The following is a 27,264-nucleotide window of genomic DNA, read 5'->3' as shown; positions in this document are numbered from 1 at the left end:
TTCTCTTGGCAAAACTCTATTAGCCTTTGCCCTGCTTCTTTCCGTATTCCAAGGCCAAATTTGCCTGTCACTCCAGGTGTTTCTTGACTTCCTACTTTTGCATTCCAATCCCCTATAATGAAAAGGACATCTTTTTGGGTGTTGGTTCTAACAGGTCTTGTAGGTCTTCATAGAACCTTTCAACTTCAGCTTCTTCAGTGTTACTGGTTGGAACACAGGCTTGGATCACCGTGATACTGAATGGTTTGCCTTGGAAACAAAGAGAGATCATTCTGTCGTTTTTGAGACTGCATCCAAGTACTGCATTTCGGACTCTTTTGTTGACCATGATGGCTACTCCATTTCTTCTAAGGGATTCCTGCCCACAGTAGCAGATATAATGGTCATCTGAGTTAAATTCACCCACTCCAGTCCATTTTAGTTCGCTGATTCCTAGAATGTCGATGTTCATTCTTGCCATCTTCTGTTTGACCACTTCCAATTTGCCTTGATTCATGAACCTGACTTTCCAGGTTCCTATGCAATATTGCTCTTTACAGCATTGGACCTTGCTTCTATCACCAGTCACATCCACAACTGGGTGGTGTTTTTGCTTTGGCTTCTTCGCTTCATTCTCTCCGGAGTTATTTCTCCACTGATCTCCAGTAGCATACTGGACAGCTATTGACCTGGGGAGTTCTTCTTTCAGTATCCTATCATTTTGCCTTTTTATAGTGTTCATGGGGTTCTCAAGGCAAGAATACTGAAGTGGTTTGCCATTCCCTTCTCCAGTGGAACATATTCTGTCAGAACTCTCCACCATGACCTATCCATCTTGGGAGAAGAAGAAGATATTAAGAAGAGGTGGCAAGAATACACAGAAGAACTGTACAAAAAAGATCTTCATGACCAAGATAATCACCATGGTGTGATCACTGACCTAGAGCCAGACGTCCTGGAATGTGAAGTCAAGTGGGCCTTAGGAAACATCACTACAAACAAAGCTAGTGGAGGTGATGGAATTCCAGTTGAGCTATTTCAAATCCTGAAAGATGATGCTGTGAAAGTGCTGCACTCAATATGCCAGCAAATTTGGAAAACTCAGCAGTGGCCACAGGACTGGAAAAGGTCAGTCTTCATTCCAATCCGAAAGAAAGACAATGCCAAAGAATGCTCAAACTACCGCACAATTGCACTCATCTCACACACTAGTAAAGTCATGCTCAAAATTCTCCAAGCCAGGCTTAAGCAATACGTGAACCATGAACTTCCAGATGTTCAACCTGGTTTTAGAAAAGGCAGAGGAACCAGAGATCAAATTGTCAACATCCGCTGGATCATCATAAAGCAAGAGAGTTCCAGAAAAACATCTACTTCTCCTTTATTGACTATGCCAAAGCCTTTGACTGTGTGGATCACAAGAAAGGGTGGAACATTCTGAAAGAGATGGGAATACCAGACCACCTGGCCTGCCTCTTGAGAAACCTGTATGCAGGTCAGGAAGCAACAGTTAGAACTGGACATGGAACAACAGACTGGTTCCAAACAGGAAAAGGAGTACGTCAAGGTTGTATATTGTCACCTTGCTTATTTAACTTATATGCAGAGTACATCAACAGAAACATTGGGCTGGAAGAAGCAAAAGCTGGAATCAAGATTGCCGGGAGAAATTTCAATAACCTCAGATATGCAGATGACACCACCCTTATGGCAGAAAGTGAAGAGGAACTAAAAAGCCTCTTGATGAAAGTGAAAGAGGAGAGTGAAAACGTTGGCTTAAATCTCAACATTCAGAAAACTAAGATCGTGGCTTCTGGTCCCATCACTTCATGGCAAATAAACGGGGCAACAGTGGAAACAGTATCAGGCTTTATTTTTGGGGGCTCCAAAATCACTGCAGATGTTGATTGTAGCCAGGAAATTAAAAGACGCTTACTCCTTGGAAGGAAAGTTATGACCAACCTAGACAGCATATTAAAAACCAGAGACATTAGTTTGCCAACCAAGGTCCATCTAGTCAAAGTTATGGTTTTTCCAGTGGTCATATGTGGATGTGTGAGTTGGACTATGAAGAAAGCTGAGTGCCAAAGAATTGATGCTTTTGCACTGTGGTGCTGGAGAAGACTCTTGCAAGTCCCTTGGCTGCAAGGAGATCCAACCAGTCCATCCTAATTGAGATCAGTCCTGGGTGTTCATTGGAAGGACTGATGCTGATGCTGAAACGCCAATACTTTGGCCACTTCATGCAGAGTTGACTCACTGGAAAAGACTCTGATGCTGGGACGGATTGGGGGCAGGAGGAGAAGGGGACGACAGAGAATGAGATGGCTGGATGGCATCACTGACTCTGTGGACATGAGTTTGAGTGAACTCCGGGAGTTGGTGATGGACAGGGAGGCATGGCGGGCTGCGATTCATGGGGTCGCAAAGAGTTGGAAACGACTGAGGAACTGAACTGAATTGAATGATCACTGCTGGTTATTTGGTTGAGCTTTGTGGTGTCATGTAACATCAATTAATTCCTTTTTTTTAAGATTTTTTTGAGGTGAACTGCTTTTAAGGTTTTTGTTGAATTTGTTACAGTATTGCCTCTGTCATTTTATGTTTTGGTCTTTTCTGATACCAAGGCATTTGGGATCTTAGCTGCTCGACCAGCAATCGAGCTTGTACCACCTGCATTAGAAGGCAGAGTTTTAACCACTAGACAACCAGGTAAGTCTCAGTAGTTCTGAATTTGTCAGCATCTCGTTGGATACTGGTTTGGTCCAACCAGCAAGTCTCTCTGTCAGCAGGATGGTATCACCTACTCTGTGAAAAGAAGTTCAAACACACTGTGAGGAAACCAAGCAGGGAACAGCACTAGCCAGGTATTTATCCCCGGTTTATTGGAAATCACATGCATAATCCTTACAGAAACAGAAAGAATTCAGACAAGATCATGACCAAGGGGCTGACAGTGAGTAATCGCACAGCAAGAGATTTATGTGTATTATTTTAGAGGACTTTACTCTCTTGTAGTTACCTGTCTTTGAGAAGCAATCAAAATAAAGAAATGAAATTTTCATTAAAAATAGTCCTACAGTTTCTGTTGACTCAAGATTGTGTGCTAGGCAAAGTTTTAACAATGAAGCACAAAAAACACTCAGCTCCCATCCCAGCTCACTGCAACACAGCGCTGCTCGCTGCCCTGGGGGTACCTCTGATTGCCGAGGAAATTGTAGGAACGTGGGAAGCTAGAAAGGGTAAGTACCTGACACACATCCGAGACACACCCAAAGGGGAAACTGCAGTAAATAAACCTTGTAACGTGGAACTCTGCTAAACCAGTATTTGTCTTTATGTCCCAAAAAAATATGGCAGGAAAAAGAAGCGGCCAACTGGTAGACCACATAAATCAGCAAAGTGACAGTCAAGGGGGATGGAGCCACAGTGCTGCTCCCCTGAAGGATGTACTGATAGGAACATATCAGGAGTCAAGACCCACCAGGAACCAACTAGATGATCCACCTGACAAATAGCAAGAACAGTATTTTTTTTTTAACTTAAAATGAATCATTTAAAAGAAAAATAATGAAAGGACTTGGTGGTCACCTAATTTCTCAGTCTTAGCACCTCTGTACTTAATCTTCAGTGCTGACCCTATAAAATGTGGAATGCCACAATGTGTATTTCCCGGAATTCAATGAAAATCTCATTTTCAAAAATTAATTGCTCTTTAGTTACATTTTATTTAATCAGATGATGAGAAGTGCTGCTCTTCCTTAATCACATTGGAGAGAAGACAATTTATGCTTCAAAAAAAATTAGCAAGTCTAAGAATCAATCACTGTATCTAAAGGTTATACAGGCAAGAATGCAACCTGCTTTATTTTAATAAGATATGCCTTTTATAGCCTTTTCTTTCCTTTACCGTGCCCCTAATTCAATGTACCATATTGGATGTGTAGGATTTCCCAAGCGAAAAATAATTCTCCGTGAATTATAAAACTGTCACATTCACAGTTCATAGAGAATAATACTGCTCAGCTTCTCATCAAAATTGTTCTACCTGGCACAGGATTCTAAAGTTTACAGTGTAATTTATAAGCTGATTTGGGGATATCGCAGAAAAGCCACGGGCTGAAGAAGGGGAAATCAAGGACTGACCCTCCCTCTCAGGACAACTCTGCTTATGGTTTAGTCACTAAGTCATGTCTGACTCTTGTGACCCCATGAACTGTTTCCTGCCAGGCTCCACTGTCCATGAGATTCTCCAAGCAAGAATACTGGAGGGGGTTGCCATTCCCTTCTCCACAGAACAACTCTATCCCTGCGTAATTCCTGAAAAACCTCAGATGTGACTCTGCGTGCATGCTAAGTCGCTTCAGTTGTGTCCAACTCGTTGTGACCCTATGGACCGTAGCCCACCAGGCTCCTCTGTCCATGGGATTCCCCAGGCATGGATGTGAACGTCCCACTCCCCAGCTCCCATATTAACTACATCCCAATGGTAACTACCTGAGCACTTTTAAAATTCAACATCTAGTCCAAGATTTCATCCATACACACATGAAAGTAATTTATTCCATCATAAAGTTCTGAAAAATGGCTTCAATGAAACTTTGAAATTATTTGATATAATGGAGCTGATGATTTTTTAAGCTCAATTATGAATTTATTTTTTTCATACTTTCTAATGCTCTAGCACCAGCCAACTCATTTCTCAGTAAAATTCTTCCTGGGCATATTTAAGGGCTGGTCTCCTATCAGGTCTCAGCTTGGACTACTTGGCATGCAGGTTGGAACACCAAACCTAAATGAAGGTTTTAAGTACCCTTTCCATCAGCCCAGTAGACAGGTCTGGAGAATAGCTACAGAAACCATTTCACAAAGTCACAAATTAGCATTGGCTTCAGCTACACTCACCAATGTCAGGTCAACCCCCCTGCTGGCTGCTTTATCCCTCCCTCTCCACTCTTTGCAGCAGGAAGCCTCTACTTCTCTTTCAACCTCCTTGAGTGTTTCCTTCCAGGGATGGTCCCTCCTTTACAGGAGGAAGGTTAATGAGGGGGTCTTTCTGAAGATAATTTTAGCCTTGAAAAGCTAGACAGTCAATCTGGGTCCTCTAGGATTATAAATGTTAAGAAAAAATACAAGCCTCAGACTAGTGATGGCCATTCTTCCCTCAAATAGAGAGAAGAGAGTACTAAGCATTTGTGTATGCGTGCTCAGTAGCTAAGTTGTGTCTAACTCTTTTGCGACCCCATGAACTATAGCCCATCAGACTCCTCTGTCTATGGGATTTCCCAGGCAAGAATACTGGAGTGGGTTCCCATTTCCTACTCCAGGGGATATTCCTGACCCAGGGATCAAACCTGTGTCTCCTTCACAGGCAGGTCGATTCTATACCCCTGAGCCACCTGGAAAGCCACTGAGCCAAGAGCAAGGATTTGTTTTCTTCTGGGTGGGGGGTGGAGGGGAGGCACTCTCCACGGCATGTGGAATCTTAGTTCCCTGATCAAAGACTGAACTCACACCCTCCGCAGAGGAAGCATGGAGACAGCCAGCGACCCACCAAGGAAGTCTCCAAACGCGAGGATGTCTTTCAGCCCCTCCCTGGGCACAGTCATGACCAAAGCCTCAACCTACCCAACGACATGAATCAGTTACCGTCCTTCTTTCTGACATGAATATGAACTGAGTTAATACATTTAGACTACTGCAGCTTTCCAGTAAGACATGAAGTCACAGAGTGTCAGTCCTCTAATGTTCTCCTTCAATACAGGGTGGAATGTTCTGGGTCTTCTGCTTCTGGTGTCCCTTTAGAACCAACTTGTCAACAGCAACACAGTAACTTGCTGAAATTTTTGACTTGGGATGACATGGAATCTATAGATCAAGCTGAAAAGACCCAACACCTTAACAACATTCAGTCTTCTTACCCAAGAACTGGAATATCTTGCCATTTATTTAGCTCTTTTTTGAGGATTATGTTATTTGCAATTAAAAGGGGCTACCATCCACAGAAACTCAGTAAGAACCTACAAACATGTTCAAGTATAAGAAGCAGTCCACAAGCAAGGTACAGAGCAGACCTTGGGTCTTCAGTTTACTTGGAGACCTACGTTTAGATGGGTCAGACTGCTTTAGACTCTATTTAAAACTCCCTCATTTTTCCTAGAACAAAAATCTCAGAAGGAGCCCCATGGGGCAGCAGCAATGAGAAGATCCCAGAGAAGAGCCAGTGGACCTGGGCTCTAAATGTTTCTGTCAGTGACTCTGCTTTTAAAACGCAGTGACTTTACGTGATCATGTTTTCTCTCCTCCCTCTCTGATGACTTTTCGTTGTCACTTTGATTGGGCACCATGGCGGCACTGGGAGAATCATAAGCGATGAAACACACGGAAAGGCTGATGAGGGAGCGTGCTCCCCAATGGAAGAGATTAGCATTATCCCCTGGTCCCTAATCCACCTGAACAGAAGCATCAGATAAGTTCTCTCCAAAGCCTACGGGAGTCTCGGTTTGGTACTTTCCTTTTGGACACCTGATGCAAAGAACGGATTCATTTGAAAAGACCCTGAAGATGGGAAAGACTGAAGGCAGGAGGAGAAGGGGACGACAGAGGATGAGATGGCTGGATGGCATCACCAACTCAAAGGACATGAGTTTGGGTAAACTCCGGGAGTTGGTGATGGACAGGGAGGTCTGGCATGCTGTGGTCCATGGGGTCACAAAGAGTCGGACGTGACTGAGCGACTGAACTGAACGGAACCAAGCATCTAACAGCAACAGGCTCTCCACATAAGCACCTCCAGCCACCGAGCCAGCAGCACCACTAAGGAGACAGGAGACAAGGGGTGGAAACTGGATGCTGCCTAAAGAGAATCAGAAAGTGAGAACCCAGTCCAAAACGATGGCCGTGCAGTTAGAAACGGCAGGGGGATACCCACACAAAAGCATGTAAATAAGTCATCAGCACATGAAGGCCGCCTAGGAACCCATTTCCCACGAAGGAGTCAGGCAGAGTTACTATCACAGTGGCTCTCAGAAAGAGATAACTTTTAATTAGGGTCTCAGCAGAAGTCCACCCTCAATGTCTACATATTGTAGAATCTTCACCAGTTTCTTAAGATGTCTCTCCACCATACCTGCATGCTCAGTCGTGTCCACTCTTCAAGACAAAATGGACTGAGCCCCACCAGGCTCCTCTGTCCATGGGATTTTCCAGGCAGGAATACTGGAGTGAGTGGCCATTTCCTCCTCCAGGGGATCTTCCAGATGCAGGGATCAAAACTGCGTCTCCTGTACCTCCTGCATCGGCAGGCAGAGTCTTGACCACTGTGCCGCCAGGGAAGCCCTGTCTCTCCATCACCTGGTAGCTTAAGCCAAAGATTTGGGAGGAGATGACACCTCCCCTACTTTTTTTCACCTCCCACATCAAAGCCACCACCACAGTATGTAAACGACCCCAACAAGTCTCAACCTCCCTCTCAAAACTCATCACCAATCCAAGAACCCAATGTCTCAGCCACAGGCCATTTTGCCCCCAACCCCAACCCCAGGAGATGTCCAGACACATCTCTGGTCGTCATTCAAGGGACTGCATATAGTGTGTAGAGGCCAGAGATTCTGCTAAACATCTCTGGTGCTCAAGACGGTCCCACAGCCAAGAAGGATGGGCCCTGGGTGTCAACAGTGCTGAGGACCTCACTGTAGTCCAGCTGCACGCAGGACGGATCTCCCAGACCTGATGTCACCCTCTCACCTTATCACTGCTGACCCCATCCCTTCTGTAGACAGCAGCCAGATGGCACTTAGAGAAGCCAGGTCTGGCCTGAGCAAGACCTCCCCTGTGGCTTCCACGATCCTGAGCGGGACCACAGGGCTCTGCCCCGACATGCCCCCGCCCGCTTCTCTACGCTCTCCCAACATCCTGCCTGGTCTCACTACCCATCTGTCCACCCACAACTGCTGATCTTATGGCCAGTCCTTGAAAGCAGCAAAGACCTTCCAGTCTGCTCTTCTACCCGGAACTTCTTCCCCTACCTAGTGCTTCTTTCACTCTTGAAACCTTCCTTGAAACAACCTCCCACCCCAACCAACTCTTCCCATCCCCTGATATGCCTTGTCATCCTATCCCTTACTTCCCTCAAAAGGACTCATGACAATCTCAAATTAGAGATTCATGTCTATGCTGTGCTTAAAACCATACAACTACACACGTTTGGGTAGGGTGATTTAATTTATATCTGTCTCACCGACTTAAATGCAATCACCATGAGGACACAGCCCACACCTGTGTCATATATGCTGTGTGTCCAGTGCCTGGCACACAGAACGAACATATGAGTAAATGAATTTCTGAAATAAATGAGATGTGCTATACATAAAGCCATCCGTGAGACCTGCTCAGTTTCACAGAGCACTGAATAAACCCTGACTGCAATGGTGGAAGGAGGAGAGGGTGGGGTTGTGTCTGGTCCGATGGCAGGGGGATGCATAGGAGGCAGAGAGTACAGATGAAGGGAGTTAGGGGAGAGACCCCTGAAAGCCAAGGTCAAGGGCAAGGAGAAGGCGATCACTTCAAGGGCCTGAGCACTGAAGCCAAAAACTAAAAAGGATCACTTTTCCACCAGTGAGCATCACCCAGGGGACAGACAGGTGGCTGGGAAGGGCCTGGAATCCTGCAATCTCAAATCAAAGGCTGGTCCTCCAACAGAGGTAGGAACATGTGGTAATCAACATGGAGGAAATTCCTCACAAAATTAAAAGAAAGATCAATGCAATCAACTACTTCTCAATAAAATCATTCACTACAGGCTTAAAATGCTAAAAGCAAAAATCCCAGTATTCAACAACAGAAAAATTAGGGTGATGAAAAATCATTTGATTAAGCAAACGAACGTACATCAATTCAGGCATCTGTTCTGAACTGGTATAGAGCCGTTATGATTATAACTACTTATTAATATGGAAAAACGCTCATGATACAATGATAAAAGTGGAGTAAAGCAAATTGTATCTAGGTTGTAACACTGATACAAAATCTCTCACGCATGTGCACCGTTAACTTGGGTAGAAAGTCAACACAAAAAGGAGATCATGAAATAAGGACAAAAGGGGGTAAAGTGAACCTTATCTGGGTTGTAATTCTAAAAACTCTCTCAACCAAGTGCCCCATGACTTAGGTAGAAAAGCAGCACAAACTGTTGGCTTGCTGAGAGAGAGTGGAGAACAGAAATCATCTTGCTTTCCCCTAAGGCTACATTTCCGCTACTGCTGCAAAGTCTTACTCGCTTCAAATGGGGGTGGGGAGGCAGACGGCTAGGAAAAATTGTCTCCATCCAGACAGCTCCAGACAGTCTGCCCACGTGGGTGGTCTCTCAAGTCTCCGAGGACAGTAGCCAAGAAGACTGTGCAACTCCCCACCAGGAACTCTGGCCAGAAGGGAGATTCCAGAAATCCAACACTGGGCAAATGCTCTTCAAATTATAAATTGGAGGGAGCTGGAAGCCCCAGTGTCGGGTGAGTTCAAATCACTTAGCCAGACTCTGGAACTCTGAGAAGTCTGGAAACCACAGACTGGAAAGCAGCATGGAAATGAACAATTGGAAGCATTTTGAGCCAAAGGTTTACCAAGTGAACGCCCTAGAATATTTTCTTCCCTTTATTTGTTCTTACTGCTGCTGCTGCTTTTTTGATATGAGTCATGACTTCACTTGTGTCTTATCGTCTGTATACAAGGAAAACTTGTGAAACCAGAATAATCTAGAACATCGGGCAGTGGACGGCTGGTACACAGGTGAAGAGAGCCTGCAGGGGAATATCAGCACATGCCCAGACTCCCACCCCCAACCCCCTCCACTCCGGGGCAGCCAGGATGGTCCTAGGCACGTGAGTCCTGGCCACGCCCACCTCAAAGAGTGGCCAAGGATCAACAGCAGCAGCACTCCCGGAAACGACCAAGAAGGAATCTGCACTCTCTCAAGACCTCCAGGTGATGCGTGTACACACACTGGGGGCTGAGGAACTCCAGCCCCGCTGGGGCCCAGACAGCTTGGTCCCAGGGTCAGCATGGCTCTGATGCGCCTCATGTATTTAGAATACACCCTTGTCTCTGATGGCTGCCCCTTGGAAGGAAAGCTATGACAAACCTAGACAGCGTATTAAAAAGCAGAGACATCACTTTGCCAACAAAGGTCCATACATTAAAAGCTATGGTCTTTCCAGTAGACATGTATGGATGTGAGAGTTGGACTATAAAGCAAGCTGAGGGCCGAAGAATTGATGCTTTCAAATTGTGGTGTTGGAGAAGACTCCTGAGAATCCCTTAGACAGCAAGGAGATCAAACCAGTCGATCATAAAGGAAATCAACCCTGAGTATTCACTGGAAGAACTGATGCTGAAGCTGAAGCTCCAATACTTTGGCCACCTGATGTGAACAGCTGACTCATTAGAAAAGACCCTGATGCTGGGAAAGATTGAAGGCAAAAGGAGAAGGGGGTGGTAGAAGATAAGATGGTTAGACAGCATCGCTGACTCAATAAACATGAATCTGAGCAAACTCTCAGGAGACAGTGAAGGACAGGGAAACCCAGCATCCTGTAGTCCATGGGGTCACAAGGGGTCGGACACAGCTTAGCGACTAAACAACAACTATGGTGGTTCCCAGATCTCACCGGCTGGCTTCCTTGGGGCCCAGAATCACCTGAGCTAAAGGAACTGGACTCAGCACAACTCTCACCTCCTTACCTGATTCGGCCACCAATCCTGCACCGAGACACCAAGGTGACTCCTTAGGATCAGACAGCTCCCGGGGAAACCAACTCTGCAGCCCAGTTCCTCCGTCCCACGAAGCAGGGGACGAGTGGAATCCCAGACAGAACCTGGGATCTAGTGCGAAGGGCAGGCAGTCACACGGAACACCACAGCCCAGGTGGGAAGGGTGCAGATTCACTGGGTGGGCAGGGAGATCTGACAGCTCTGCTTCCGACCTCATAGACCTTCAGAGCATCTGGAAATCTGGATGGGCCCAGCTAAGAAGACAGAACAAGCTCTTTGCCATAGAGTAAGGGCCTGCCAGGAAGGTTACCGAGACACTGTTCATGGAGAGGAAAGCTAGAAACAATCTAAGTGCCCAACTATAGCAGAACACTAGTAAAATAATCTATGATACAACCATGATGAAGTAATATAACCTTAAAAAAGATGTTCTTCATGGCGGGCACAGTGGGGGAAGGGGAAGAGGGGACAAATTGAGAGAGTAGCAAACTGGCATATACACGACCCTGTGTAAAATAGCTTGCTAGTGGGAAGCTGCAGTATAGCATAGGAAGCTCACTCAGCTCCACGCTCTGTGATGACCCAGAGCAGGAGGACGGGGAGGCTCCCAGAGGGAGGGGAGATATGTATACTTATGGCTCTTTCATGTTGCTGTGCAATGGAAACTTACACAACATTGTAAAGCAATTATCCTCCAATTAAATCAATAAATGAATAGATGTTCTTCAAAAATACTAAAGGATATATGTAAATACATGTGGCTAAAAGGCAAGTTGTAAAAGCATGTATATATAAACATTCACAGTATATGTAAATATCTGTACACATATATCATATATGTGATCTCATACATCACCACAGACATACGATGATGCTAAGCAAGGAGGAAAAGCCAACAATTAAAAAGAAAAACATGTTAACATTGTAATTTATGGGCCGTAAGAAGACAAATGAGTCTTATTTTTCTTAATTGACTTTTGGCATTTTCCACTTTTCTAACAAGATCACATTTTACATTTATAGTGAGCTCAAGGACACAACAAATCCCTGATTTGTTTAGGGGAACTGGTAAGACTTCATATCCTTACAGAAATCTTGAATTCAGCACATGAAGTGGAAGACAGAGGGGTTCGGGAAATAGGGACCAATGGGGAGCTGCTATTACTAGGGCAGAGGCCCTGAACAGGTCAGCAGTTACCTGTGAAACAGGAGTTTCTCATCTGCAAGGAAATCGTATTATTTGTTTGTTATCATTCCTGGACTTCCCAGGTGGCTCTAGTAGTAAAGAGCCCATCTGCCAACGCAGGAGACTCAAGAAACGTGGGTTCAATCCCTAGGTCTGGAAGATCCCCTGGAGGAGGAAATGTCAACCCACTGCAGTATTCTTGCCTGGAGAATCCCATGGACAAAAGAGCCTGGCAGGCTACAGTCCGTGGGGTCACAAAGAGTCGGACACAACTGAGCAAGCACAATCAAGATCTGAGACATTCGGAGAGTTTCTCAGAGGGCAAACGTATCTGAAACTTACAAGTTTGTGAGAAGCAGTCATGACCCGGACGTTAGCTTAGAAAGGGACATAAAGCGGCCAAAACTCTTGATAAGGAAATATTTTAGATAAAATAGAAGATAATCATGTGTACTTCAAGTCCAGATATTAATTTTTAAGGAAATGAAAACCATACTGATTGGATGGCAAAGATCATCCCACAACTGCATTTACTACTATGACAGTACAGCTTATTTCCAACACATTTCCTTCTAGAGAAGGCCAGGCAGAGACGTGGGGCCACCAGTAGTAAGAAAGGCAAGAGACGAGGAAGTTGGTGCCCCAGGAACAAACCCCTGGAAGGACGGCAAAGTCTCACCTGTCTGTGTGCCCAGCTCAGCTCAGGGGCCTCAAATTCAATCCACCTTCGCCCCAGTCCAGGCTACACACTGGGCAGGAAATCCACTGAGCACCAGGAACCTATGCCTTTACTGGACGATGGAAGACACACAGAAAACTAATAATATTTCATACTAAACCAAACAGGAGAGACAGCGAAAGAAATAGAAAGGATGGTAAAGAACAGTGTCTTTCAAATGTGGGTTGAGATACACTTGCTCTTTAGGAAATAAATTTAGCACCTGTCAACCAGCAATTTTTTTTAGTGAAATACATTAGTTCAGAATAGACTAAAGGAAACCAGAATAGAATAGAAAATGCCAGAATACATCACATGGGACGAGGGGTAAGAACTGCTTCATGAGAGACTTTCCAGCTTCACACACACACCACACACACAGCAATGCATTTTCTATTGTGGATGAGGGTCACTGTCACCCTCAATAGAAGGTTCTAGAATCCTCTGGGCAGACCGTGCCCAGTCTGCAGGGTAGTCTTTTCTAGGATAATCCCACAGAGCTGTAAGATTTGTGGACTGGAGTGAAAATGTCAGTGCTTATGTTAATCCTGATGGCTATACCCCAAACACCCCCAAATCTAGCACTGAGATCCATGCGTAGTAAAGAAACAGAAGCCCGAGCAGTCAGCATGGGTAGGGGGGCCATCACCAAGACCCCAGCCTCCAAGAAGCCTCAGGACCAGCCCCACTGAACTGCCTTTATCCTCCTTCGGACAAACCCAACATCTGGAGCACAGCATCAAAGTTTTTTAGTTGCTTTATGCCCCCCCAAGAAAAACATAGGACATATCTATTTCAATGAAAAGCTCCATGGGGAATGAAGCTGATGTCTTTACAGCCCTAGAGGATCTGATCCAGACCCGCTGTCTGTCAATGTGGATGATCGGTCATGGGTCCTGTTTCTGATCCATGGGATCACTGGTGCCCAGGGGCACTCTCCAGGGGAACGGACTGTGGCTCTGGAACCAGGCAATCTGGGCCTCCGTCATCGCTACACCCAGTCCCATGACCTTGGGCAAGTTCATTAATAACTCTAGGTGTCTTCATCTAAGGTCCATGGCCATCCCCATGGATCAGGGTTACTCTTAAGGATCACACAAGATGCTAAGGATAGGAAAGCACTCAGAATAGCAAGTGATCAGTGAACATCAGCTGTGGCTGTTCTGGCCCTTGGAGCTCATGCTTCTTTCTAGCCACTGCTGGAATCCAGCCTTCCAGAGGCTTTTGGGCATCCAGAGGGATGCTCTACTTGTGTCTCTAAGAACCAAGGGCTAGGAGAGTTGGCTGGATTGACTGTGAAGCAGAAACTGGAAGCTGACCCATTTCTCCAGGCAGCTGGAGAACACCATGACTTCCTGAGAAAAAGAAGGTCATTGCCAGATGTGAGTTTTGGGGAAACGCTGAAATACAGTCAGGGAACAAGATGGTCGGGCACAGCACCGAGGGCGTAGAGGGTAGACAGGGGCTGCCCTAACGCCATCAGAGCCCCTGGGCACCTGGCTCAGTGCAGTCATGGTCGTGGTGAGCAAAGGAAGAGAAAGCAACGGAAGGGGATGACCACGTCTGGCTTGGAGAGGCCACGGGTGAAGGGTTGCTGGGTCACACCTGGGGGAGAGACAGACAGTGACCACGCAGGAGTGGAGCAGAAGACACTGGCCACAGGTCCAAGGATCGGCTCACAGGGAGGAGGACACGGGGAAGTGTGATGGCCAGGAGGGCTCCCCGAAGCGCCTGCTGAGAATGTCTGTGGACGGCCGTGGGCAGGTCAAAGGGGCAATCTGATGTGTAGACAAAAGGCTCTAGACTAAATATATGTTGAAACTTCTACGCGGATCCCATGTGTTTCCTGAAGTTGATTATGATCTGAATCTTCTCTCGCCTCTCCCTTTATTGAGATGTAAAACGCTAACCTGAATCTAGAATGTGGGTGTCAGTGGTGGCTTCAGGTCTGGGATGGTGACAGCAGGGTGCTCAGAGCAGTCATATTGAGTAACCCTGACCGACACCAGGAAGGCATGGACCATGCCGACCTCCTAACTCACAAGTGGGTGCCTGCAGGTCACCTCCAAGATCAAAACAGCCAAGCAGGGTCACCCCGGGAAACAAAGTTTAACCCCCAAGAAAGTCTTTTTTCATAAATCCTTTACATCAGATGACTCACAACTGTATTTCCATTTCCACAGAGGAAAACTTAGAAAGCTAAAAACTACAGAAAAACAGGATCCCATGATGGGAATTCTTAACTTTGAGAAGCTGAGAAAACACCTATTGTGAAAGAACAAAATACAAAATTAGCAGAAGGGTGGCAACATTTCACATAACACTCAGTCATCTGTCTCGCAGATGTAAGGTTTGCATCAACGCACAAACATCAGTGAATTCACCGTGTCTTATAATAAAACACCCACCAAAGGAAGGACTTCCAAATCTACAGCTACTAAATGTCCTGACATCCAGGGAGGTGGGCAGACACAAGTCAAGCCCAATCAAAGTTAATAATCTAACAGTATATTTAGAAATCTAAAAGAATTTCTGGGCTCAAAACTTCCTGTCATTTGTATCTATTCTTAGACTCCCAGCCTCTGTTTTTTCCGAAATGCCACAGGATTTAGGAGTAAATGTACCAAACACACTGTTAATTTTAACCTCAGAACAATAAGGCAGCTTTAGGCAGTAAGTTGGACTTCCCCGGTGGCTCAGATGGTAAAGAATCTGTCTGCAATGTAGGAGACCTGGCTTCAATCCCTGGGTTGGGAAGATTCTGTGAAGAAGGGGAATGGCAAACCACTCCAGTATTCCTGTCTGGAGAATTCCATGGACAGAGGAGCCTGGCGGGCTACTGCCCATGGGGTCGCCAAAGAGTCAGAGACAACTGAGCGACTTTCACTTTCAGGCGGTAAGTTGCCAAAATAATTAAGGCACAGCTTGAAAATAGGCACCACACAGCTTTCTCTGTGGACCACCAGCTCTGCGTCACATCAGAAGTGATCCTGAGGGACCACAGTGCCTCCAGACAGCAGCATCACCTCTGAGATGAAAGGATCACAACGGCTCTTCACGCTGAGTGACGCTGCTTCCCCTGGTCACAGCAACATGACACACATCTGAGCACACGGACATCTTTGTTCGAGACTTAAAAGTTGGGAAATCACCTTCCCACAACAGTTTTAAGACAACAGCCATAAAGATAATTTCTGAAGTGACACATTACAAGAACATTCAAAGAGGAAAGTGAGAACACAGCAGGCTACAGGGAGCAGTGGAATGAAAGCCACGAGTTAATCATTTGGAACAGTCTTGTCCTCAGAAAGAGTCAGCATGGGCAACACATGCAGACTGCATGGCTTCTTCTGCAGTAAGTCAGCCGCATGGAAATTTCCAGAAAGGGGGATGCAAGGGAGTGCGGGGGCTCTGGCTTCCCCCCATGCCCTGCCACCTGGCACCTCCACCCCTGGTGTTTCATGAAGACCACCCAGACCCCACCTTTGGGATGAAGATGCCAATAAAGACCACAGGGCAAGAACAGATAAGGAGCTGGTGAGAAAAGCAGGACCACAGGAAGGCTGGATCCCGACTCGTTGGAGGACGAAGATGTATCACTATGGGCCTGAGGTTGGCGGATGCCTGGGGCACCTAGAGCCTCCGCCTCCCGCTCCCGCTCAGATACTGAGATGTCCTGACAACAGACACAAAACACTGTTCTCATCCACTTTCCCACCCCTCCACGAGGAAACTGAGACCCTCTCCCCATGGAGAAACAAAGAGAAACAGTAGGGACTTCCCTGGCGGTCCAGTGGTTAAGACTCCATGCTTCCACTGCAGGGGGCATGCATTTGATCCCTGGTTGGGGAACTAAGATCCCACATGCTGAGAGGCGCAGCCAAATTTTAAACAAATTTAATTAAAGAAAAACAAAACAAGAGCAGTGCTAAAGCTGAAACTGCAATACTTTGGCCACCTTATGCGACGAGTTGACTCACTGGAAAAGACTCTGATGCTGGGAAAGGTTGGGGGCGGGAGGAGAAGGGGACGACAGAGAATGAGATGGCTGGATGGCATCACCGACTCTGTGGACATGAGTTTGAGTGAACTCCAGGAGTTGGTGATGGACAGGGAGGCCTGGTGTGCTGTGATTCATGGGGTCGCGGAGAATCGGACACGACTGAGCGACTGAACTGAACTGAACAGAGGAAACAAACAGAATCCCATTATAGGCACCATTACGGTCATGGCAAAGCCACTCCTGGGCCTTCTGCTCAAGTCCAGGTTTCGTAGGGCGTGCAGTCCCTGCTTTTCTGGGCCCACGGGGAGCCCCATAGGGAGCCCCACGTCTGAGAGCATCCCGCACGCGCTCCGCGCTGCCGCACCCAAGGGCCTACCTTCACCCGGACGGTCTGGTCCGACACGCTGCTCATCATATCGCTGATGGACCGGAAGAGCTGCACCAGGGACTCCACGAAATCGGCCTCGCCTTTGTTCTCATAGAGCCTGCAAAGGAACACACGGATCTGTGGGGCAGGCGCATGACATGCGACCGCTTTCCGCTCCGGCGTCCACAGATGTTAAAGGCGCGGCTTGGCTGGCAAGTCAGAACACGACAGAGCGTCCTCAGCGTCCTTGGAAAAGGAGAGGAATTAGCAGTGAGGGCATAGTCTGGACCACTCAGCTAGGACGGTCTGCGTCCGCGCTGAAGAAGCTGATCTCAACCGCTCTTACTGTCTTTTGTCTTGTGACATAATACATTCTACAAGTTGGAAAACCAGAGAAATGTAACAAAAAGGGAGGGAAGGAAAGGGGAAGGAGGAGAGAGGAAGGAAGAAGGCGAGATCCAGCTTTAATGCTGCCCCACAGAGATCTCATTATGAACATTTAAGCGTGCATCCTGCCTGTGTTTCTTAAACCCATAATGTCACGTAACAGACTGTCACAAAGACAGCTAAGTTTACCATGATTTCAGAGTCACTCAAAAATGGCACTATAAGAATAAATGCAAAATTACTTGATCTCAGAGTAACGGTACCATATATTATCACTGAATGATATTCTTTCATCATAGAATTGGTGGTTCTGGGAAAACATTCAAAAGGTAGAACATATTCAATAAATGGATAATAAAGAAGTTGTACATTGGTTCCATGCATGCAAATACATGTTGCTAATTGTAAGTAAGTTTCATCTATAAATAATTTATTAGCAGATACTTCAAGCTGCCGTGTTACTAAAAACCAACACATTTGCATTTTAAAATGCTGCAACGCAGATGTTTTATTAATATAGACTAGCTTTCTGCCTAATTAAAAGTATACCATACCTGAACACTGTGTACAATGGAAAATTTTGTAAACTAAGTGATAATTAATTACCCTAGAGGTAATCTTATATTTAAATGAGTTCCATTGTAAGGAAACAAAGTCTGTCTAAAATGGGGAATTGCAACCTAGTGTATCTGTTTTGCAAAAGGCTTTCAAAGAGGGGCTTGTATAAACAGAACCCACCAGTGACACTGATGAAGTCATGAGCTTCTGCCTGCTGGTAAAACTAAGCACAGTTTGGCAGACTGGTGCAAATACTTAGGGAAGGTCCTAGCGTATACTCAGCCATTCTCCTCCACCCCCTCTGCCCCAGCATATCTGCCAATTCCTAAGGCTCAATGGGTCAGGGGACTGAAAACCAAACTGAAAACATCTGTAAAGCAAAGTAGAGTTTTTATCAGTCTCCAGAGATAAAGAACTCAGTTTGAAAAATGCCAGGGAGAAGGGCCCAGGTAACACAGCAGACTCTCAGTTGAAAGCCCTGGAAAATCAAAGGAAAACTGAGTAAGACTGAGGCTTACAAAGGCTACACACAGCCTCTGTAGCCTAAGGGTTCAGTACCACTTTCTCTGCCTAGAAGAGAAAAGATCAGTCCTCTCTAGTAGGTCACATCACCTGGGGCTTTGACAGTTGTATATAGTCACAGTCCCACATTCAAACAAGTTACTAAACACAGCAAAATACCTGACCATGTGGCCAAATCAAAGAAGGAAAAGACAACAGAAACAGATCCACAGGCGATCAAGATATTGTAGTTAGTAAGTAGTTACATCCTATCACAAGAATATCAAAATAAATATAAGCATCATAGCATTATACTGTAAAACGGAAAAGATGGAAAACACAGAAAACTGGAAATATGGAAAATAGATGGAGAAAACAGAAGGCAAGATAAAAAAAAATTCTTGTAGAAAAATGAAAGTATAAAAAAAGATGAAAATTCTGACACAAAAATACAATATCTAAAAAAAAAAAGAATTCATTATATGGGTAAAATTGAGATTAGACAGTGTTATAAACAGAATCAGTGAAACGGAAGACAATCAACAGGAAAATAAACAGAAGAGAAAGAAAACACAGACATGTGTGCTGAGATATGTAGGACCTGCTGAAGGTCGCTGAGATACATGTGACTGAAGTTACAGGAGAAAACGACAGGCCCCGTGTGGCAAATGCAACACTAGAGGAGATACTGGCCATGAGTTTGTTCAAACTAATCCAAGCGACAATCCAAAACTCAGGAAGCTCTCAGAACCCAGCGTAGGGTAGATACAAAGCAAACCATTCCACAGGAAAAAAGAGAAAAACTGCAAACATAGCTAGAAACAAGTTTTTAAAGACACCATTAGCTTCAAAGATGTAGCAGTAAGTCTGAAAGTTGACTTCTCAACAGAAATGATGGAAAAATAACACCTAGAAAGAGAAAAAAGCTGTCAATCTAGAATTCTATATTAAATGAAAACATCCTCCAAAAACAAAGCTCACACCAACAATTTTCATAAAACAAAACCTGCATCAGACTTATACCAAAAGAAATGCTATATGATTTCTCTGCACTGAAGGAAAATAATTCTACAGAGAAACATAAAATTAAAAGAAAGATGGAAAAACAATACGTAGAAAACATATTGAATGAATGCCAACTATACAAAACAATAGCAGCAATGCTTTATGAAGTTGAAGATATTTGTAGACTTGAAATGCATGACAATAACACAAGAGAGAAAAAATGGGACGATGAAAAGAAAATTTTGATTGGTAAAAAAAGAAGGCAGAAAAAAGCATATTATAGATGAGTAAAACAGAAAATTAATAGACAGTTGATATAAACTCAATATGTTACTTAAGTGTATTATATATATATATATATATGAACTAAATAGCAAATTAAAAGGATTTTTACACTGGATAAAATAAAACAACAGCTCTGTGTTGTGTATAAGAGCTGCTGCTAAGTCACTTCAGTCGTGTCCGACTCTATGCGACCCCATGGACAGCAGCCCACCAGGCTCCCCCTGTCCCTGGGATCCTCCAGGCAAGAATACTGGAGTGGGTTGCCATTAAGAACACAGGAAGGTTGAAAGTGAAAGAAGAGGAAATGGTATTCCGCAAAAATACTAACCAAAAGATAAAGGGAATCTTTTCACATTAAGCAGTAACTTCACAACAAAGAGATCACAGTTCTAAATCTGCATGCCCACAATAATACAGCTTCAAAATCTACAAGGTACAATTAATGAGTCTTTCTTATATTTAATATTCCACTAGGAATCCCTCAAGAATGAAAATTTAATTATTAATTTCTCTGCTGCCAACCACCATTTAAAAGATATATATGGTAGTATTTTACAGCAAGCACTTTGGAGCCCCTTTCTGTAATGAAGGCAAGGTCTCTAGAGACGAATAAACCAAGAGTCACTTGTTCGACCCACACTGAGGTGGGTAAGAGGAAAGGACTCAGATGGCGACTGGTAAATAAACAGACAAAACCTAGTCATCATACCTTGCTCTACTTAAATGTTGTTAAGTATCCATTAACAAGGAACGGCTTGACCTTTGTTTACTAACTACATCCTACAATTGTGGCCGAGGAAATGACAGCAAAATGACAGATCTACAACTTATTCATGATCAATAACTGACTATTCAGGAAGCTGGAGAAGGCAGTGGCACCCCACTCCAGTACTCTCGCCTGGAAAATCCCATGGGTGGAGGAGCCTGGTGGGCTGCAGTCCATGGGGTCGCTAAGAGTCGGACACGACTGAGTGACTTCCCTTTCACTTTTCACTTTTATGCATTGGAGAAGGAAATGGCAACCCACTCCAGTGTTCTTGCCTGGAGAATCCCAGGGACGGGGGAGCCTGGTGGGCTTCCATCTATAGGGTCGCACAGAGTCGACATGACTGAAGCGACTTAGCAGCAGCATTCAGGAAGCTAACACCAGATGAGATAGGCAAACACTCAAGGAGCAGCAGAAAGACAGAAATCAGCAATAACCAGCTTCAGTGATTGGATGCAGACAGTCTGGTGCAGGCTGCGTCTGTTTTCCAGCTTTCCAGCTAATGTGACCCACCCACACAGAAAACACAAACAAGCAAAACCAGCGGAGAAGTGCCCCTGGCTGTCAGGAATCTCTCCAGGGGTTCCCCAAGAACCAAATGTCTTTGGACCAGAGTTTTAAAAATGCTGTTCTCATTTCTAAACAAACAAAGTATGGATTTGTATAGTGAGAGAGCAAATAGGGTGACAAGGATTAGTTTCAATATCTTCATCTCCAATGTTTCATCCCTTACTTCTTCAGAAGAATAATTACTGTCAATTGACGTGGAATATTACAAAGCTACTACATTATGTGAAGACACGGCATACCTGTTTGAAAGGAGAAGAAAAACAAAAGACCTCCGAAGTTTTTATTTCAACTGCAAACAGAAAAACACACTTGATTCCAGCTGTGAGCACAATTGTTTTTCTCCCAAGGTAATAGATGCTTTGTGGGTAAGAAAACGGGAACCTGAGTTTGCTTTGTCCCTCACCCCTGAAAAAACCATGCGTCAGAGTTGCTCAGAACTTGTTACGAATCAAACATCCCGGAATACTGGGTGGACACAGGACGGCGTTTTCCCTAAACAGTATATGCACAATAGGAATATTATTTCATGGCAATGTAACGCTTTGAGAAGATAATGAAGACTACCAAAATGGGTCTCAGGGTGGTGGGTATTTGAGGACAGGAAACAATTAAAAGACTTTAGCCCCATGTCTGTGATTTCAACATCTTAGGTTTGGTTTTTTTTTTTCCTATCATAGATTCTTCTCAGAAATCTCTGACTACAGATTGAAATTTAAGCACTATCATATCTATACAATGCAGCTACAACTGTGTTCTAGGTTCCGAGAGGAACATATGTCCTTGTCTGCCCTCAAGAATCATAAAGGCGGCCAACATACACATTTAAGAAGCTAGAGAGAAGCTAAGGTCAATATACTTTAAAAGTCTGGGACAGTCAGGGCTCCAAAGCCCATTAGGCTCTTGGAAAGGAAGGATTCTGGTGGGACAGAGTCTGGTGAGATGAGGTCAGGGATATCAGGGCAAGGGTCCTGGAAGGTTCACGAAGTCTTCTGGCAACTGCTCCACTGGCCTTCTCAACTCTTGGCACTTTTTGTCCTGAATGGCCTCAGCTCTTGACAAACACGTGAACCCAGCAGAGAGACGCAGCTGGGGATCAGGCCTGGCTCCCCCCACTCCAGGAAAAAGGCTGGCACCAGGACCAAGGTCTCTGCCAACACCATACGGCCGAGGGCCAAAACAAAGGCATTCCCTAAGGATGCCCAAACATAAAACGCTGCCAAGGTCACGCCAAGGATCTGTTCAGTATTCCACTCCATTTCCATATGCCAAAACAGGACTGAATCACCCTGTACAACACTTAGGGCTCAATGGCTTAAAGTTAAAGTGAAGACAGGAGTCTCACAGAATGAACCCAAAACTAATGAGGAAGAAAGGCTGTCAGGGGCCTAATTACGTGGGATTTACAAAGCTGGGACTTGGGCTTCCCAGGTGGCGCAGTGGTGAAGAATCCCTGTGCCAATGCAGGAGATGCAGGTCTGATCCCTGGGTCAGGAAGATCCTCTGGAACAGGAAATGCAACCCACTCCACTATTATTACCTGGAAAATTCCATGGACTGAGGACGTTGCGGGCTACAGTCCAGGGGGTTGCAAAGAGTTGGACAGGACTGAGCCTGTACCTACTGCACTGCATTACTAGCCTGAGATAAATTAGGGATATTACACTGGCAGGTAACAGGAATTCCTGATTAAAGGGATGAGAAAGAATGTCAAAGCCCATTCAATATATGCTTCTCCTTCACTACTTTACTAAAGGAAATCTGATTTTATTAATAAGTGAGGTCACTCAGTCGTGTTCGACCCTTTGCAACCCCATGGACTGGAGCCTACCAGGCTCCTCTGTCCATGGGATTTCCAGGCAAGAGTACTGGAGTGGGTTGCCATTTCCTTCTCTAGGGCATCTTCCCAACCCAGGGATCGAACCCAGGTCTCCCCCATTGTAGGCAGACGCTTTACCGTCTGAGCCACCAGCATCAATAAATTCTTTCCCATCTCCCTTGCATCTAGGATGGTCATGTGACACAGTCTGGCCAATGAGAGGGAAGCACATGACCCACTGTAGGCACTGGGAACAATGTTCCTTAAGCAAAGTAACTGAAAGAGCTGTTGACACCCACCTTCCCTTCTCTGCTGTCTGCAGTGAGGGCCTGACACCAGGAGGAGCAGGAGCCACTTTGAGGCCATGAGACAGAGATTCCTAAGGACGGTGGGGCAGAGAGATAAAAGGAGCCAAGGATGAAATAAGCAACCAGAGACCAAGTGCACAAGCGCCAGACTCTTCCTCTGGGTTCCACGCCATGTGGGGGAAAAAAGTGAACCTCATCTGTTTCTGTAACATGTAGCCAGTCATATTGCTAACCTCGAGAAGATCAATCAAACTCAGTGCTATTTGTAAGACCATGGTCCCAAGATCTCATGCCATTTGTATTTTCAGGCTGAAAGAGATTAAGGAGAAACAGAGAGAAACAATTTGCCACTGGTCCACTTGGGTGACCCCAATCTTTTCTAAGCAGCATTATTTTGTAAAAGATTATAGCATTTATAACAATAGCAGGAACACACTGACCTTGAACATACCTTTCTTTTCATTATTAATCTCTGAATGAGAAGGAAAATCAGCAGTGTGTGTGAAAAGGAGATGGCAGGCACCAATGAATCCCTGACCCAGGGCCATACTGACCACAAATTGTACATGATGAAGATTTTTTCACATAAAACATGACATAATCCAAACCACCTGATTGTTCTGCTCTTTCAAGTTCATCGTCTCACCTTAGTGTCGATGTTATTTGAGAGTAATCAAAGACTTAAAATTAGTGGGACACATATAAAAGCAAGATTTTGTCCGACTCTTCTGCAACCCCATGGACTGTAGCCCACCAGGCTCCTCTGTCCATGGAATTCTCCAGGCAAGAATACTGGAGTGGGTGGCCATTCCCTTCTCCAGGGGATCTTCCCAACCCAAGGATCAAACCTGGGTCTCCCGCATTGTAGGCAGATTCTTTACCATCTGAGCCACCAGGGAAGCCCCTAAATAAAAGCAAGATAGAGGCTTCCAAAAAGTTCATTTTTGTAGAAGCAATTTTACTGAAAAATATGATAAAATACAGGGAAAAAAAAAAAACAACCCTACTTTCTTAGTCATCTTTCACACCTTGACAGTGAGAAAGTCATCAATAGGTTTCACCCTGACAAAAACAGAAAGCTTCATGACCCTCATCAAGATTCGCACCTATCCATGATAAGCAAAGTGAAAGAGTGCCTTCTTCAGTCAAGAAACAGAGCATGATGGCCTCAAACCACGGATCTGAAATCTCAGGAGCCAGAGAGTGACCGCAGCACAGGACACCCTTGTCCAGTAACACAGGGGCTGTGACCACTGACCAGCGGTGGGTACCACCCCGTTTGTGCCTCTCACAGTTCCACTCACAGTCACCTGCTCCTTGGGCTTACGTGCACCACAGGGTACATGAGACTGGATTGTGAATACCCCCCCTCTCTCCCTGGCTGTTCTGGAAAGCCAACTTCAGGCCAACAAAGTAAAGAGTCAATAAGGAGTTACCGACCTGGGTCCATGCTCCCCCAATTCCCTGTATTCACTGATACGTTTCAAAAGGGCTGTGCTTTTAAAGGTGACATGTACTCTGTGAATCAGAGGGACACTGATTCTTAAACTCCATCTCTGTGATTAGGACTCACACAAGAACATTGCCCTCCAATAACCAACAAGAACCAGCATCACCCACTGTAGGGCACCCAAAGCAGGTGCCTCCGCAAACAGCAGCAGTGGGAGTCAGCTTCAACACCCCAAAACCCCATCTACCGCTCCTTCTCCTCTCTTCATTCACAGCTAAACATTGTGGACCAACTGCAAGCTCATTTATCTGAGCCCCATTCTTTCATCTACAGATATCTAGGAAAGAACACTAATGTTCTCTATAAAATGATGAAGTCATTATTTTAAAGTGGATCGGAAATACCCCCAATCCACTTTAAAGGTTGAAAACAACTCATAAATTTGCCCAGATAATCCGTGAAACACATCCCTAAGTTAAAACACTGAATGTCCAAGCACAAGGCCATTTCGTGTGTAGGAACCTCTCTCTAGAAACAAAACATGATTCCAGTTGAAGGAAAGAGGGCAGAAGCCCCACCATCTTCCCAAGTGAGTTAATTTACCTTGCTGTTTATTATTGTTGATGTGGCTTGTTTTAATTTTGTGTGTTCTTCAAGGGGCTTTTTTCCTCTATAAAATAACACTGAAAAGAACTGCAGAACTCTGGGTGTTCATTCTGTACTGCCTCGGATAAAATACCAACACTTTCAGGAGACAACGTTTGACTCACAGGCACACAGTTCAGACTCAGGGCTCAAGACTCAAACTCAGGGCTTGCCTTTTCTCCACTGGGGAGCAGTTAGGGTGAGCATGGACAGCTCCAGCCCAGAATTGCTGTCGTTAACTGCTGTGTTCTGTAAGACCGCGGGGAAAGGAAGGGGAGGAGGAGAGAAAGGCAAAGAACAAGGCAGGGGAAGGGAGAAGACAAAGGAAGGAAGGAAGGAAGGAAAGGGTCTCCTCTCAGCCCTCTGGAGGGCTGGCACAGGGACACGCACTGGTTGAACAGGATCCGGGAGCGCACGATGAACTTGAAGATGTACTCCAAAGCCTTCATGGCTTTATACAGCTGGTCACTGACTCCCGGCTTCTCAGCACTGTCCACGTAGTTCCGCAAAACTTTCGTCAGCTTCCTGTTCAGAACGGAAACACACATCGACAAGTTCAGACAACTACAGTATCTCGTTTCTTAACCGGGGCAGAAACACACAAGTGGACATTTGGGTTCTTTTTAGCTGGGTTCACAGTTTATCAGTATGTGCATATTTGTGAAATGTATTCGAAACAGACTAAAAGTGACCCATAAAACAACTCTGAGGAGCGAGATCTGAGTGTTTAACAAGCACTTTCTAAGTTTTAGATGTCTCCCTAAGCATTTAAGAGTATTATATAATTTATTCTCCACAACAACACTGTATGACAAGTGTTCGGTTTTACCCCTAATTTGCAGATGGAGAAGCCCAGGACTCGGTGGGTGATCTAGCATTCTAATGCTCAACAACAAAATCAAAGGGGTTTTCTTTACAGACAAATCTATTTTCATAATGCCCTTTTTTTTTAATTGAGTGCTATTTTTCAAATGATAGAGGCAGTAAGAGTAATAATTAGTTTCCAATTCTGTAAAAATGTCTACATTTTCTACCACTATGCCTGTGTGCTCAGTCGTGTCTGACTCTTTACAACCCCATGGACTGTAGCCCGCCAGGTTCCTCTGTCCATGGGATTTCCCAGGCAAGAATGCTGGAGTGGGTTGCCATTTCCTCCTCCAGGGGATCTTCCTAACCCAGAGACTGAACTCACAACTCCTGTATTCTATACCATGCAGCCAACTACCAACCCATAAACTAATAATCTTCAAGTTAAGCCTTTTAAATCATCAAGGAATAATCAAATAAGTTCAGTATATTTCCAGCTTTCCGTGCACTGGGCTACACTGTAACTTCAAAAACTAGCAACATGTGTAAAACCTGTATGACAACAACCAAGATTACCCCCTAAACCAAATCTCTCCACCCCCTAACTTTTTCAGTAATCAACAAGAATTCTTTCTGGCTTTTAAACATTCATCAAAAAAAAAAAAAAATCTGCCAGGGTACTGACAGCATTTCCTATTAAGTTGTGAGCCAGTGTGTACCAGTTTGTTATTTGAGATTATTACAAGTCACTCATAAGAGCAACTGAAACTTGGCTCATGGATGACCTCGGAAGAACCTAAGAGTAACGATTTTACTGATAAATCACAATAAAAAGGCTTTGGGGTGATTGAGTGGATGTGAAATCATTTCTAACACTGATCAAGCTGAAGAACTCAAGAACCCTCACGACGCTATCACAGGAGCCTTCCTGGCAGTGTGTCCTAAAGAAGCGAGGCCAGAAAGATCCCCTCCCATTAGGTTCCCTTGGCCCCGATCCTGGGAAGGTATCTACCCTTACAAGTCTTGTGATGGATCTTGAGGCCTGGCAGAGCCTCTCAAGTCCTGGCAAAAACCCTGTTTCACCCAGTTTAACATACTTTCCCAAACTGACAGGCCCACACACCCTGTTCTCTTAAACCCTATTGATAG

The 27,264-nt window shown here is 45.0% G+C and overlaps 1 protein-coding gene across 2 annotated transcripts in view; it reads right to left on the bottom strand.

Moving 5' to 3' along the window:
- DOCK1 (dedicator of cytokinesis 1) overlaps positions 1 to 27,264 on the bottom strand; it is a 570,880-nt gene that overhangs the window by 411,431 nt on the left and 132,185 nt on the right. For both annotated transcript variants that reach the window (XM_055424405.2, XM_055424406.2), the window contains exons 22-23: positions 25,699 to 25,833; positions 17,027 to 17,135 (exon numbers count right to left, since the gene is read on the bottom strand). In XM_055424405.2, the coding sequence (XP_055280380.1) occupies positions 17,027 to 17,135; positions 25,699 to 25,833 (244 nt within the window). The remainder of the gene's footprint in view (positions 1 to 17,026; positions 17,136 to 25,698; positions 25,834 to 27,264) is intronic.

The sequence above is a fragment of the Moschus berezovskii genome, chromosome 12, assembly GCF_049115385.1.
Source record: "Moschus berezovskii isolate FMDL1 chromosome 12, NW_MosBer_1.0, whole genome shotgun sequence".
NCBI lineage: Eukaryota > Metazoa > Chordata > Mammalia > Artiodactyla > Moschidae > Moschus > Moschus berezovskii.
Note: the sequence above shows the minus strand (reverse complement) of the source record. Positions and strands in the feature narration are given on the sequence as shown.